The sequence below is a fragment of the Pseudophryne corroboree genome, chromosome 4 (genome assembly GCF_028390025.1).
Source record: "Pseudophryne corroboree isolate aPseCor3 chromosome 4, aPseCor3.hap2, whole genome shotgun sequence".
NCBI lineage: Eukaryota > Metazoa > Chordata > Amphibia > Anura > Myobatrachidae > Pseudophryne > Pseudophryne corroboree.
The window spans coordinates 608215265-608229950 of record NC_086447.1 but is presented as its reverse complement, the minus strand read 5'-3'; the positions used below and the strand labels follow the sequence as shown (position 1 = coordinate 608229950).

At 44.1% G+C, this 14686-nt stretch overlaps 1 protein-coding gene across 1 annotated transcript in view; it reads right to left on the bottom strand.

Annotated features, from left to right (window-relative positions):
* The window catches only part of FMN2 (formin 2), a 428360-nt gene that overhangs the window by 325986 nt on the left and 87688 nt on the right, over positions 1 to 14686 (bottom strand). The window contains exons 6-7 of the mRNA XM_063917606.1: positions 12491 to 12635; positions 4193 to 4280 (exon numbers count right to left, since the gene is read on the bottom strand). Coding sequence (XP_063773676.1) covers positions 4193 to 4280; positions 12491 to 12635 — 233 coding nt within the window. The remainder of the gene's footprint in view (positions 1 to 4192; positions 4281 to 12490; positions 12636 to 14686) is intronic.

Below are 14686 nucleotides of genomic sequence, written 5' to 3'. Positions count from 1 at the left end.
TATCTGTTCACTTATTTTATGTAATAAATTGTGATAACTTTTTATAAAACAAACCGTCCAATTTGTCATATATGTCCTTTACAGCCAGCGCTGGTATACAAATATATTATTTGTTTCACATATGTAAGGGACTTCGACCATCCCTGCAGCAGTTGCTGTTGGCAGCGCACTTGTACTCATTTATATATATTTGCCATTATCTATAGTCCTTCATTCATGTTTGAAAATATATAGCATTTCAGATGGTAACTGATAAACATGGAACTGTGATTTTGGTACAGCTTCCAGAAACAGCTACTATCCTCTAGCTATTTATTCTTGTACAGTAAATTACACATGGAATTTGGATATTCAAAAAAAACTGTACCGATATGAGGTTTTGTTGCAGAGGGAATTATAAGCTGGTCCCTATCAGACTCTCTAACTCTCTTTAACAGTTACAGTACAAAACAGAACTCTCAGGAGTCACTTATTTTTCAAAACCTTTCATGCTCCTTGCTCACTGACCCTCCTTTCTGTGTCACCCCTGTCTGTCTGCCCCTCCTTTCTGTGTCACCCCTGTCTGTCTGCCCCTCCCCTTTAGAATGTAATCTCTCACCAGCAGGGCCCGCTTCCCTCATGTATGTTTCCATCCCCCACTTATACTATCATCTACTCCCCACTGCCTACAATGGCATCAAACCCTTGGGTTCACCCACCCAGAGGTTTATTTGGCTATTAGGACACCTCATGCAGTAATGTTTATACCCATGTCCATGTTCTCCAATGATCTGTGCCAAAAGTGTTTTTCTTCTTGTCAGGATAAGATGTCCTTCCCAGCGGTTTTTGTCTGTGCTGCAGCATAGATGAAACACATCTGCTGAAGTCTGATGAAGTCTGCAGCATAGATGAAACATGTTGAGAAGGACCTCTTAACCTGATTCCTTCACCTGATTTTGTTTATAATTATTTTTTTAATGTGTGAAACCTGTGGGTGTAAAACATTGGGATACAAATTCTCTACATTAGCACATTATGATCTTTTTGTCACTATGGGGGTCATTCCGAGTTGATCATAGCTGTGCTAAATTTAGCACAGCTACGATCATCTTCCATGACATGCGTGGGGACGCCCAGCACAGGGCTAGTCCACCCCGCATGTCAGTCCTGCCCCCCCCCCATCCTCCCCTCCCGCACAAATACAAAAGCCTTTGTATTTGAGGAGTAACTCCCGGCCAGCACAGCTTCTGCGGCTGGCCGGGAGTTAACTGTCGCTGCCACTGGCCGCAGCGGCTGCGTGAGACGTCACGCAGCCGCCACGGCCCGCCCCCCAACGGTCCGGCCACGCCTGCGTTGGCCGGACCGCTCCCCCTAAACAGCGACTTAACGCCGCCATTCAGCCCCCTCCGGCCCAGCGACCGCCTCTGTCTCATAGGCGATTGCTAGGCAACGAAAGCTGCCATGCGCCGGCGCACATGCGCAGTTCCGACCCGATCGCTGCGCTGCGACAAACTGCAGCGAGTAATCGGGTCGGAATGACCCCCTATATGAGATACTGCTATTTAAAACAAGATACAGGTTTTAAGAAAATATGCACAATGTTAGCATCTTTCTGTTTTCTAATTGTTTGCCTACCATACAAATTTATGGATCCATGAGTGGTCTGAAGATCAAGGAGCCGTAAGATAAGACACATTTTAGCACAATTAGGCTTTGGGTCTCTTCACTTATTTGAATTCTATATATGTTTAATCATTTACATTTATTTTATAGTAAATAATTCATATAGATCTCCTTTATTCACAAGAATTAATGTTTTATATATTTATGTTACCAAATACAGTCTTGGGTATCTTTTTTTGTGTAGATTTAACTGCGACACTGCAAAAACATACAGCAAGAAAAGGAAATACAATGGGGTAAATTTACTAAGATGGGAGTTCTGTTTTAGATGGGATGTTGCCCATAGCAACCAATCAGATTCTACTTTTCATTTATCTAGCACCTTCTAGAAGATAATACCTGGAATCTGATTGGTTGCTATGGGCAACATCCCATATTAAAGAGAACTCACATCTTAGTAAATTTACCCCAATGTGTCATGGCTAAGAAATAAAATACTACAGTTCAACAAATGTACTACAACAATTTTGATATTTAACTTTCTTTTTATTTTTTAAATTCAACCAAGTACTTTGACCTGATTGTGATCCACTGGGCCCTACCAGATTTCTCCATAAATACAGTAGAAATTAGGATTCTTAAAATATTAATCTGCAAATACAAGTCATAATTGTTTTCATTTTCAGCATAACCGTTTTGAGCTTTGATGATGTGGACACTTACTTATTGCTATAAACCTTTACATATGAGAAGCACGTACTTCTGTACTTGGGCTCATGACATTTGTCAAAAAAGATACACCATGTCATTATAACTCAATCACATTTGAAATTGCAAGATTTAGAGAAATACCCTTCTCTACAAGTACAAGTGTAGGTTGCAAAGAGGAGAGTAATATTATATGTATTGGGCAGTACAGATGGTGTAATGTTTAGCATTACTGCCTTACAGTACTGGGGTCATAGGTTCGATTCCCACCATGGCTCTAACTGTGTGGAGTTTCTATATTCTCCCCGTACTTGTTTGGGTTTCCTCCGGGTACTCCGGTTTCCTCCAACAATCCAAAAATATACTGGTAGGTTAACTGGCTCCAAACAAAAAATTAACCCTAGTGTGAATGTGTGTGTGTACATGTGGTAGGGAATATAGACTGTAAGCTCCACTGGGAAAGGGACTGATGTGAATGGCCAAACATTCTCTGTAAAGCGCTGCGGAATATGTGTGCGCTATATAAATAACTGGTAATAAATAAATATGTATATGGATGAGATGTACCCATCTCCGCCAGCTCTGAGCTGCTACTGTAATCACATCCTTTTCTAGTGAAAGTTAAGATAGCACTCTTGCGCAAAGAAGATGTGTGACTGACAGCACCAAAGTATGTTTTGTACAAATGAGTAAAGATCTCCAATGTGTTTTGATGTTATAATTCTCTCTATATACTTTTTGGTAAAGAAAAAAAAAGTGGTTTGAACAGGTTAATGTGCCACTGTCCATAGATTGTATATATTTGACTAATGGGAGTGTCTGCTGGTGATGGAAATGGAGAAAAAAGTTAAAATTGATATTAGAAAAAAACCACAAAAATGTATAGTATCAAGGAGAAGACTATACATTATGTCAGGCGCTGGGAGCTAACATCTAGAGCCGGGGTCCCAGGCTTGCCTGTCTGGCTGCTGGAGGTGTTGTGCGGTCGTGGTAAAGCTCGGCGGGGACAGTATGGCTGCCGGAGTGTGGGAGACAGGGAACCTGCTGGGTAAGAGGGCATGCTCCTGTGTGTCTGCAGCACTGGGAGCTGCCATGTTGGAGACCAAGGTTCTCTGTGTCCAATTGCTGAGCTCTGTGGTATGCCCAGTGCAATGGGAGGCAGCTACCTCTTACAAAAGGAGTCAGCCCACTTTCTGTGCAGGGTAAATACTGGCTGCTTTATGTTTACACTGCAATTTAGATTTCAGTTTGAGCATATCCCACCCAAATCTAAAGAGGGGTACACACGGAGTGATAATCTAAGCAATCTGACTAGATTGCTTAGATTTTCAGCAAGATCGCTCCGTGTGTAGCCCTAACAGCGATAGCGATGCACGGGCTATCGCTGGTGCTAGATTGGACTGCATGCAGGCTAATCTAGCGGTCGCTCACTTCACCCGCTGGGTGAAGTGAGCGGCCCCCCCGTCTCCCCCCGCACGCTCAGCACAGATCGCCCTGTGCTGAACGGCGGGAGAGATGTGTGCTGAGCGGTTCGCTCAGCACACATCTCTCCTGCATCGGCCCGTCTTCATGGGCCTTAACTCTCTCTGCATATGTAATATCTGCGCCCCCCCCCCCCCCCCTCTGCAGTGCACATGGTTTTACCCATTAGAGGAAAATGCTGTTTTGCAATCAACCTTGAATTAGGTCCATAATGCATATTCAACTGCCTTATGCACCTTCTGTACTTCAAGGCAGTCCACACTCCCCTGCTTCCAGCTTCATATTCATCAATTAAACTTGATACTTATTGGATACAGATACGTAGGAGATTCCAAAATTTGTACTTCACTGTTGCAAAAAACAAACACTGAATTACTAAAATGAAAATAAATATTCTTACCATGTTGTATATCTTTCATGTCTAAATGAAGACTGGACATTAATATTCCCACAGCTTGTGATCTTTTATTGCTTAATAGCTTGACAACCTGTTGGGAATTAAGGACATCTTAGTCAAGTATTATAGTAGACCTGTCAGGAACCTAACTTAGGCATCAACTTCCAACTTCACTACTGTTTAAAAATAAGATTTTACTTACCGATAAATCTATTTCTCGTAGTCCGTAGTGGATGCTGGGACTCCGTCAGGACCATGGGGATTAGCGGCTCCGCAGGAGACAGGGCACAAAAATAAAAGCTTTAGGACTAGGTGGTGTGCACTGGCTCCTCCACCTATGACCCTCCTCCAAGCCTCAGTTAGGATACTGTGCCCGGACGAGCGTACACAATAAGGAAGGATTTTGAATCCCGGGTAAGACTCATACCAGCCACACCAATCACACCGTACAACCTGTGTTCTGAACCCAGTTAACAGTATGACAAACGTAGGAGCCTCTGAACAGACGGCTCACAACAATAACAACCCGATTTTTTTGTAACAATAACTATGTACAAGTATTGCAGACAATCCGCACTTGGGATGGGCGCCCAGCATCCACTACGGACTACGAGAAATAGATTTATCGGTAAGTAAAATCTTATTTTCTCTGACGTCCTAGTGGATGCTGGGACTCCGTCAGGACCATGGGGATTATACCAAAGCTCCCAAACGGGCGGGAGAGTGCGGATGACTCTGCAGCACCGAATGAGAGAACTCCAGGTCCTCTTTAGCCAGGGTATCAAATTTGTAGAATTTTACAAACGTGTTCTCCCCCGACCACGTAGCTGCTCGGCAGAGTTGTAATGCCGAGACCCCTCGGGCAGCCGCCCAAGATGAGCCCACCTTCCTTGTGGAATGGGCCTTGATAGATTTAGGCTGTGGCAGGCCTGCCACAGAATGTGCAAGTTGAATTGTGCTACAAATCCAACGAGCAATCGTCTGCTTAGAAGCAGGAGCACCCAGCTTGTTGGGTGCATACAGTATAAACAGCGAGTCAGATTTTCTGACTCCAGCCGTCCTTGAAATATATATTTTCAATGCCCTGACAACGTCCAGCAACTTGGAATCCTCCAAATCGCTAGTAGCCGCAGGCACCACAGTAAGCTGGTTCAGGTGAAACGCTGAAACCACCTTAGGCAGAAACTGAGGACGCGTCCGCAGTTCTGCCCTGTCCGAATGGAAAATCAGATATGGGCTTTTATACGATAAAGCCGCCAATTCTGACACTCTCCTGGCTGAAGCCAGGGCCAGTAGCATGGTTACTTTCCATGTAAGATATTTCAAATCCACCGATTTGAGTGGCTCAAACCAATGGGATTTGAGAAAATCCAAAACTACATTAAGATCCCACGGAGCCACTGGGGGCACAACCGGGGGCTGTATATGTAGTACTCCTTTTACAAAAGTCTGGACTTCAGGAACTGAAGCCAATTCTTTCTGGAAGAAAATCGACAGGGCCGAAATTTGAACCTTAATGGACCCTAATTTGAGGCCCATAGACAATCCTGTTTGCAGGAAATGTAGGAATCGACCCAGTTGAAATTCCTCCGTCGGGGCCTTCCTGGCCTCACACCACGCAACATATTTTCTCCAAATGCGGTGATAATGTTGTGCAGTCACCTCCTTCCTGGCTTTTACCAGGGTAGGGATGACCTCTTCCGGAATGCCTTTTTCCCTTAGAATTCGGCGTTCAACCGCCATGCCGTCAAACGCAGCCGCGGTAAGTCTTGGAATAGACACGGTCCCTGCTGAAGCAGGTCCCGTCTTAGAGGTAGAGGCCACGGATCTTCCGTGAGCATCTCCTGAAGTTCCGGGTACCAAGTTCTTCTTGGCCAATCCGGAGCCACGAGTATCGTTCTTACTCCCCTTTGCCGTATAAGTCTCAGTACTTTTGGTATGAGAGGCAGAGGAGGAAACACATACACTGACTGGAACACCCACGGTGTTACCAGAGCGTCCACAGCTATTGCCTGAGGGTCTCTTGACCTGGCGCAATACCTGTCCAGTTTTTTGTTGAGGCGGGACGCCATCATATCCACCTTTGGTTTTTCCCAACGGTTCACAATCATGTGGAAGACTTCTGGATGAAGTCCCCACTCTCCCGGGTGTAGATCGTGTCTGCTGAGGAAGTCCGCTTCCCAGTTGTCCACTCCCGGAATGAACACTGCTGACAGTGCTATCACATGATCTTCCGCCCAGCGAAGAATCCTTGCAGCTTCTGCCATTGCCCTCCTGCTTCTTGTGCCGCCCTGTCTGTTTACGTGGGCGACTGCCGTGATGTTGTCCGACTGGATCAACACCGGCTGACCCTGAAGCAGGGGTTTTGCCAGGCTTAGAGCATTGTAAATCGCTCTTAGCTCCAGTATATTTATGTGAAGAGACATCTCCAGGCTTGACCACACTCCCTGGAAGTTTCTTCCCTGTGTGACCGCTCCCCAGCCTCTCAGACTGGCATCCGTGGTCACCAGGACCCAGTCCTGTATGCCGAATCTGCGGCCCTCTAACAGATGAGCACTCTGCAACCACCACAGAAGAGACACCCTTGTCCGTGGAGACAAAGTTATCCGCTGATGCATCTGCAGATGCGATCCGGACCATTTGTCCAGCAGATCCCACTGAAAAGTTCGTGCGTGGAATCTGCCGAATGGAATCGCTTCGTAAGAAGCCACCATTTTTCCCAGGACTCTTGTGCATTGATGCACAGACACTTTTCCTGGTTTTAGGAGGTTCCTGACAAGTTCGAATAACTCCCTGGCTTTCTCCTCCGGAAGAAACACCTTTTTCTGAACCGTGTCCAGAATCATTCCCAGGAACAGCAGACGTGTCGTCGGGGTCAATTGAGATTTTGGAAAATTCAGAATCCACCCGTGCTGTTGCAGCACTACTTGGGTTAGTGCTACTACGTCCTCCAGCTGTTCTCTGGACTTTGCCCTTATCAGGAGATCGTCCAAGTAAGGGATAATTAATACGCCTTTTCTTCGCAGAAGAAACATCATTTCGGCCATTACCTTGGTAAAGACCCGAGGTGCCGTGGACAATCCAAACGGCAGCGTCTGAAACTGATAATGACAGTTTTGCACCACGAACCTGAGGTACCCTTGATGTGAAGGGCAAATTGGGACATGCAGGTAAGCATCCTTGATGTCCAGGGACACCATAAAGTCCCCTTCTTCCAGATTCGCTATCACTGCTCTGAGTGACTCCATCTTGAACTTGAATTTTTGTATGTACAGGTTCAAAGATTTCAGATTTAGAATAGGTCTTACCGAGCCGTCCGGCTTCGGTACCACAAATAGTGTGGAATAATACCCCTTTCCCTGTTGTAGGAGGGGTACCTTGACTATCACCTGCTGAGAATACAGCTTGTGAATGGCTTCCAATACCGTCGCCCTGTCTGAGGGAGACGTTGGCAGAGCAGACTTTAGGAACTGGCGAGGGGGAGACTTCTCGAATTCCAACCTGTAACCCTGAGATACTACCTGCAGGATCCAGGGGTCCACCTGTGAGTGAGCCCACTGTGCGCTGAAATTCTTGAGTCGACCCCCCACCGCCCCTGAGTCCGCTTGTAAAGCCCCAACGTCATGCTGAGGGCTTTGCAGAAGCCGGAGAGGGCTTCTGCTCCTGGGAGGGAGCTGCTTGGTGCACTCTCTTACCCTTTCCTTTGCCTCGGGGCAGATATGACTGTCCTTTTGCCCGCTTGTTCTTATAGGAACGAAAGGACTGCGGCTGAAAAGACGGTGTCTTTTTCTGTTGGGAGGGGACCTGAGGTAAAAAGGTGGATTTCCCGGCTGTTGCCGTGGCCACCAAATCCGATAGACCGACCGCAAATAATTCCTCCCCTTTATACGGCAATACTTCCATATGCCGTTTGGAATCCGCATCACCTGACCACTGTCGCGTCCATAAACTTCTTCTGGCAGATATGGACATCGCACTTACTCTCGATGCCAGAGTGCAAATATCCCTCTGAGCATCTCGCATATAAAGAAAAGCATCCTTTAATTGCTCTATAGTCAATAAAATACTGTCCCTATCCAGGGTATCAATATTTTCAGTCAGGGAATCCGACCAAACCACCCCAGCACTGCACATCCATGCTGAGGCGATGGCTGGTCGCAGTATAACACCAGTATGAGTGTATATACTTTTCAGGGTAGTTTCCAGCCTCCTATCAGCTGGATCCTTGAGGGCGGCCGTTTCAGGAGACGGTAACGCCACTTGTTTTGATAAGCGTGTGAGTGCCTTATCCACCCTAGGGGGTGTTTCCCAGCGCGCCCTAACCTCTGGCGGGAAAGGATATAATGCCAATAACTTCTTTGAAATTAGCAGTTTTCTATCGGGGTTAACTCACGCTTCATCACACACTTCATTCAATTCCTCTGATTCAGGAAAAACTACAGGTAGTTTTTTCAGACCCCACATAATACCCCTTTTTGTGGTACTTGCAGTATCAGAGATATGCAAAGCCTCCTTCATTGCCGTGATCATATAACGTGTGGCCCTACTGGAAAATACGTTTGTTTCTTCACCGTCGACACTAGATTCGGTGTCCGTGTCTGGGTCTGTGTCGACCGACTGAGGTAAAGGGCGTTTTACAGCCCCTGACGGTGTCTGAGACGCCTGGACAGGTACTAACTGGTTTGCCGGCCTTCTCATGTCGTCAACTGATTTTTGTAACGTGCTGACATTATCACGTAATTCCATAAACAAAGCCATCCATTCCGGTGTCGACTCCCTAGGGGGTGACATCACCATTACCGGCAATTGCTCCGCCTCCACACCAACATCGTCCTCATACATGTCGACACACACGTACCGACACACAGCAGACACACAGGGAATGCTCTTATCGAAGACAGGACCCCACTAGCCCTTTGGGGAGACAGAGGGAGAGTTTGCCAGCACACACCCAAGCGCTATAAACATATAGGAACAACCCTACAGAAGTGTTGTTTCCTTTATAGCAGCTTAATATATCAATATCGCCAAAAAAGTGCCCCCCCTCTCTGTTTTTTTTACCCTGTTTCTGTAGTGCAGTGCAGGGGAGAGTCCTGGGAGCCTTCCTCGCAGCGGAGCTGTGCAGGAAAATGGCGCTGTGTGCTGAGGAGATAGGCCCCGCCCCCTATTTCGGCGGGCTCTTCTCCCGGTGTTTGTGAGACCTGGCAGGGGTTAAATACATCCATATAGCCCCAGGGGCTATATGTGATGTATTTTTCGCCAGAACAAGGTATTATCATTGCTGCCCAGGGCGCCCCCCCCAGCGCCCTGCACCCTCAGTGACCGCTGGTGTGAAGTGTGCTGACAACAATGGCGCACAGCTGCAGTGCTGTGCGCTACCTCATGAAGACTGAAAAGTCTTCTGCCGCCGGTTTCTGGACCTCTTCACTTTTCGGCATCTGCAAGGGGGTCGGCGGCGCGGCTCCGGGACCGGACTCCATGGCTGGGCCTGTGTTCGATCCCTCTGGAGCTAATGGTGTCCAGTAGCCTAAGAAGCCAATCCATCCTGCACGCAGGTGAGTTCACTTCTTCTCCCCTAAGTCCCTCGTTGCAGTGAGCCTGTTGCCAGCAGGACTCACTGAAAATAAAAAACCTAATAACTTTTTCTAAGCAGCTCTTTAGGAGAGCCACCTAGATTGCACCCTGCTCGGACGGGCACAAAAACCTAACTGAGGCTTGGAGGAGGGTCATAGGGGGAGGAGCCAGTGCACACCACCTAGTCCTAAAGCTTTTATTTTTGTGCCCTGTCTCCTGCGGAGCCGCTAATCCCCATGGTCCTGACGGAGTCCCAGCATCCACTAGGACGTCAGAGAAAAAAAAAAGAAGAAAAAAAAAAAAGGACCTTATCTATCATATCCCTAAATCAGGACTGGGACAAATCATGGAGGCCCTTGCTATGAATGCAGTAGAAGGTGATGGGGCCTTGATTATTACCATTGCTCAAAATGTTTCTGTACAATGGGCTTAAAATTGGTCTGGACATACTATTGACCAATTTATTACCAACAGCACATAACTTAATTAGATATATTAATAATTCCTGGATTATTACTGGGCATGTTACTATTGCTGCAAAAAAAATTCACAATAAATATGTAAATGTAAATGTCATTGGGACAGCAGTGCATGACACTTTTATATTATGTGCTGTGGACTGCTGCAATGATTTTCTGGCTAAAGTACAGTATGTGCAATGTAAGTTGGTATAATACCACAATTCACCCATTTTGTACAAATGTTTTACATAGTTTAAAATGTGTTTTGTTTTACAATTGCTGTCTGTATGGTTTACGGGGAAAAAAAATAACATTTTAGCAGCTTCTTAATAATGTCACATGGAAGAACATTATTGTATTATTTGTAAGAACACACTTAGGGCGGTATCCCTTTATAGACAATGCAATTTTGGCCGATCAAAACGCCCGTATATCGTGATTAATGATCAATGGTCATTATCACAGTATTCGATTAGAGGCCATTTTGATTAGCTGAAAATTGGTCCGATCCCATGTGTTATCGTTGCTCTGGCAGCCCCTTATCGCGGGTTATGCTAAAGGTGCCTGAGGCACCCGGAACATAATCCCCGATGAGTGTCGGCACAAGGAGAAAATGATGCCGCATCGGGGCTAATAGAACAGTCCGCAGCAATCTTATGAGCGGCGGTAAAATACCGCTGCTTATAGGACACTTCCCATAATGGGTACACTGAAATGAAACGCTCAAACAGTTGTATTATTATTTTTTTAAATCCTCCTTTTTACTTCAGTTGCTGATGATTGTAGCTTGTGAGCAGGAATTTCCTATCTCTATGTTAGTTATTACCCAATTTTGTGTCATCACTGTTGTTTCCAATTGTAAGCACAACGGAATTTGCTGTGCTACAGTAGTGTATATAAGAAACTTAATAAATGATTTTTATATAAACTAGAAATGTTGAAAGTAAAGGTGTAGACTTCCTATTTCACAATAATTATGTAAATTGTATATAATGACTTTAAGGGTATACACACAGTAGCATTTTACTGCATATAAAGAACTGTAAAAAGCCTTGAACACTTCTTGTACCACTTCAATGCACTTGATGAATGACAACACAGTATATCATTTACATTCATCTGAAATGGAGTGCAATGTAGCAAAGTTAAAAAAACATTAATATATCTTCCATTTACCACTGAAAAAGTTTGATCAATACAGCCAATTAAGAATACATGCAATGGGAAGCAGTCACCATACCGCTAGATGGAATCCCAGCTGTCACAATGCCGACGCCGGAATCCCAACTAGCGGGGAAATACCGACACCAGAAGCCTGGCTCCACAGTCTCTCCTTCCTCTATGGGTGTCCACGACACCGATAGAGGGAGAATAAACATGGCCGCTGCGTGGTGAGCGCAGCGAACCAACAAGGGACTTGCTGGCGCTCGTCCTGCTGCCGACATAGCCGTGACTGGGATCCCGATGTCTGTATGCTGATGGCCGGGATCCCGGCCACCGGTTTTACAAACTGATCCCCATGCAAGGTATGCTCCTATTTTGCATTAAGCATCTGCTAATATGCATAACCACCTCTATTTCTGACATAGCCTCCTTATGTTCAACCCTTTAAGGATTGTTCTGCCTACATTGAAAAAAATGGGTGGTATTCCCATGTATTTAGCTTAAATAAAATAACTTCCTGTTTTGTCACCGATTCATATATAAAAACAAAAATTGATCCGACTTGTGACACAAACTGTAGTGGGTCGACTCAGTTAGGAGTGAGCTGGGCGAAGTGCTGTTTGAAATCCGTGGAAACCTCATCTTGCCGCATCTCACCCAGAACTTGCAGATTTTTGTTTGCAGAACTCTAGGGCTGCAAACATACTGTATTAATTGAACCCTAAATGTATATCAAACAGCTATTAAATGCATACAACAATGCAATGGGGTTTATATGCATTGTGTTTTAACCTGAAATCACCAGTGTGGATATTGCTTAAAAGTATTTAAAGTCTATTTTTCAGCAGTTTAGTACAAAGGGGTATATTTACTAAACAGCGGCTTTCATAAGTCACCTTTTGTTGCTGGTTCTGTCCATGGGATTTAAAATCAAATATTAAATGAAAAACACTCCTGGTTTTACAGTTTTTGAAAAGCTGATGCTTAGTAAATGTACCCCCCAAAAATGCATTTACTAAGCTGATGCTTAGTAAATATACCCCCAAAAAGTGCATTACGAAAATGTATTTTAATCGAAAGATAAATAAGTGATAATACTTACTTGTTTAGACTTTGTCTTGGTTATTGTATCAGAAATAGGTTTCTTTTTTTCCTTTACTGCAGTTTTAGAAAACAGACTTTCCAGCTCATTAACATCTACTTTAAGCTCATTGACTGCTTCCCAAACTAGAGGGCTGCTGCCATCTCTAAGATTAAACACAGAATAGATTTAGGACCAAACAGTATCTCAGCATGGAATACTAACATTATTAAAATACACAATGTACCCAGTAGTTATGTAAGAATTTACAGGTAAAGACAACCTGTTTTGAAATATATAACTAAAATTCCTATAATCCAAGCATAACTTGTGCATTATATTTCAGTTATACTTTCATATTAGTCGAAAAATCTCATGTTTCCTGTGGTAACCTACAGCTTACTTTATGTGACAGAGGGGGACATTTACTAAGCAGTGATAAGAGCGGAGAAGTGAGCCAGTGGAGAAGTTGCCCCATCAACCAATCAGCAGCTCTGTATAATTTTATAGTATGCAAATTATTGATGTTACTTCAGTACCGATTGCTTGCCATGGGCACTTCTCCACGGGTGTGGTATTGAAAGTCGACAGTAACTAGGTCGACAATGTCTAGGTCGACCACTATTGGTCGACAGTAACTAGGTCGACAGGGTGTCTAGGTTGACAGGGTCTTTAGGTCGACATGTTCTAGGTTGACAGGTCAAAAGGTCGACATGAGTTTTTAATGTTATTTTGGTGTCGTTTTCTTCGTAGAGTGACCGGGAACCCCAATTAGTGCACCGCGTCCCCTCGCATGCTTCGGGCATGGTGCCTTCGCTCCGCTACCGCTTCGCTCGGCACAGATTACCATTCCAATCGTAGTCCACGTGGATCGTTAAGTATGAAAAGGTAAAAAAAAAGAAAAAATTGTGAAAAATTCATGTCGACCTTTTGACCTGTCGACCTAGAACATGTCGACCTAAAGACCCCGTCGACCTAGACACCCTGTCGACCTAGTTACTGTCGACCAATAGTGGTCGACCTAGACATTGTTGACCTAGTTACTGTTGACTTTCAGTCCGGATCCCCTTCTCCACTGGCTCACTTCTCCGCTCTTATCACTGCTTAGTAAATGTCCCCCAGAGAGTTTTAAATTCCCAGCACAGAAAGTGTCTAACACATTGAGACACAGCTGTATCTCATAGAGACCACACACCTCAGCATTTGATGTAGTTGTCACTTACAACCAATAAAAAAAAAGAATAAAGCAGCCATTAAATACATGTTCTTTGTGAGTGTAACTTATAAGGTAAAGAACACTGGTATAGCTTTCTGCCACATTAAATAACTTTTAAGGTGTAGGCATTTTAGATAAACATAATGCTTTAAAAAGAAGGCTTATTCTTTAAACTGTTTTCAGAAAAAGGGCAATAGTAAAAAATACACACTTCTTTTATTATTGTTCAAAGTGTGTATAAAGGGTATTGCATTGTGCTTCTAAAGCTGTCAAAACAGCTCTACTTGCTCAAAAGATTATTATTATTATTATTATTATTATTATTATTATTATTATTATTATTATTATATTAAATCTGTATACTACTCTGTCTGCCTTAAACATTGAAATTTACAGAAGGTAGACTCTTAACATGCATTAATGAAAGATTTACCACTGGAACTTACATTCATATATTGGCATGTTATGAAATATAGTACGTATAACTACACTCAAGTGTTGTGTCTATAAGGGATCCAGAATAAAGCACAACATGACCCCTTCATACACCTCAAATCTTATCTCAAATAATCTTGCCTTCTAAAGGTGTGTACACACGGTGTGATATGCACTTTTCCATACGATTTTGACTCAAGATTGACTATATCGACGGGGCCAGGCTCTGGCACCATCGAATAGTCAATGTCGAGCTAAAGCCGCATCACGCCGTGTGTACACGGCTTTAGATCTACCACTGACCTGCACTTTGACCCAGCTGTGGAAACCACTTTTCACTCATTGCCTGAGGAAGTAGTCAGTTGCTCCGGAAAATGCAATGCAAAAAACTTTTAAGTGAGAATTGCTTCTTTTATTTTATAGTTTACTTTAACAAGTGTTTTTAAATTGTCTGTGGAATATTAAGTTGTTTATTTTTTGTTGCTACATTTTATTGGTTTAGAAATGTTTTTACTTTACTGACAACTATTCAATCATAAGACTATTAGAACCTATGTGTATTCTAC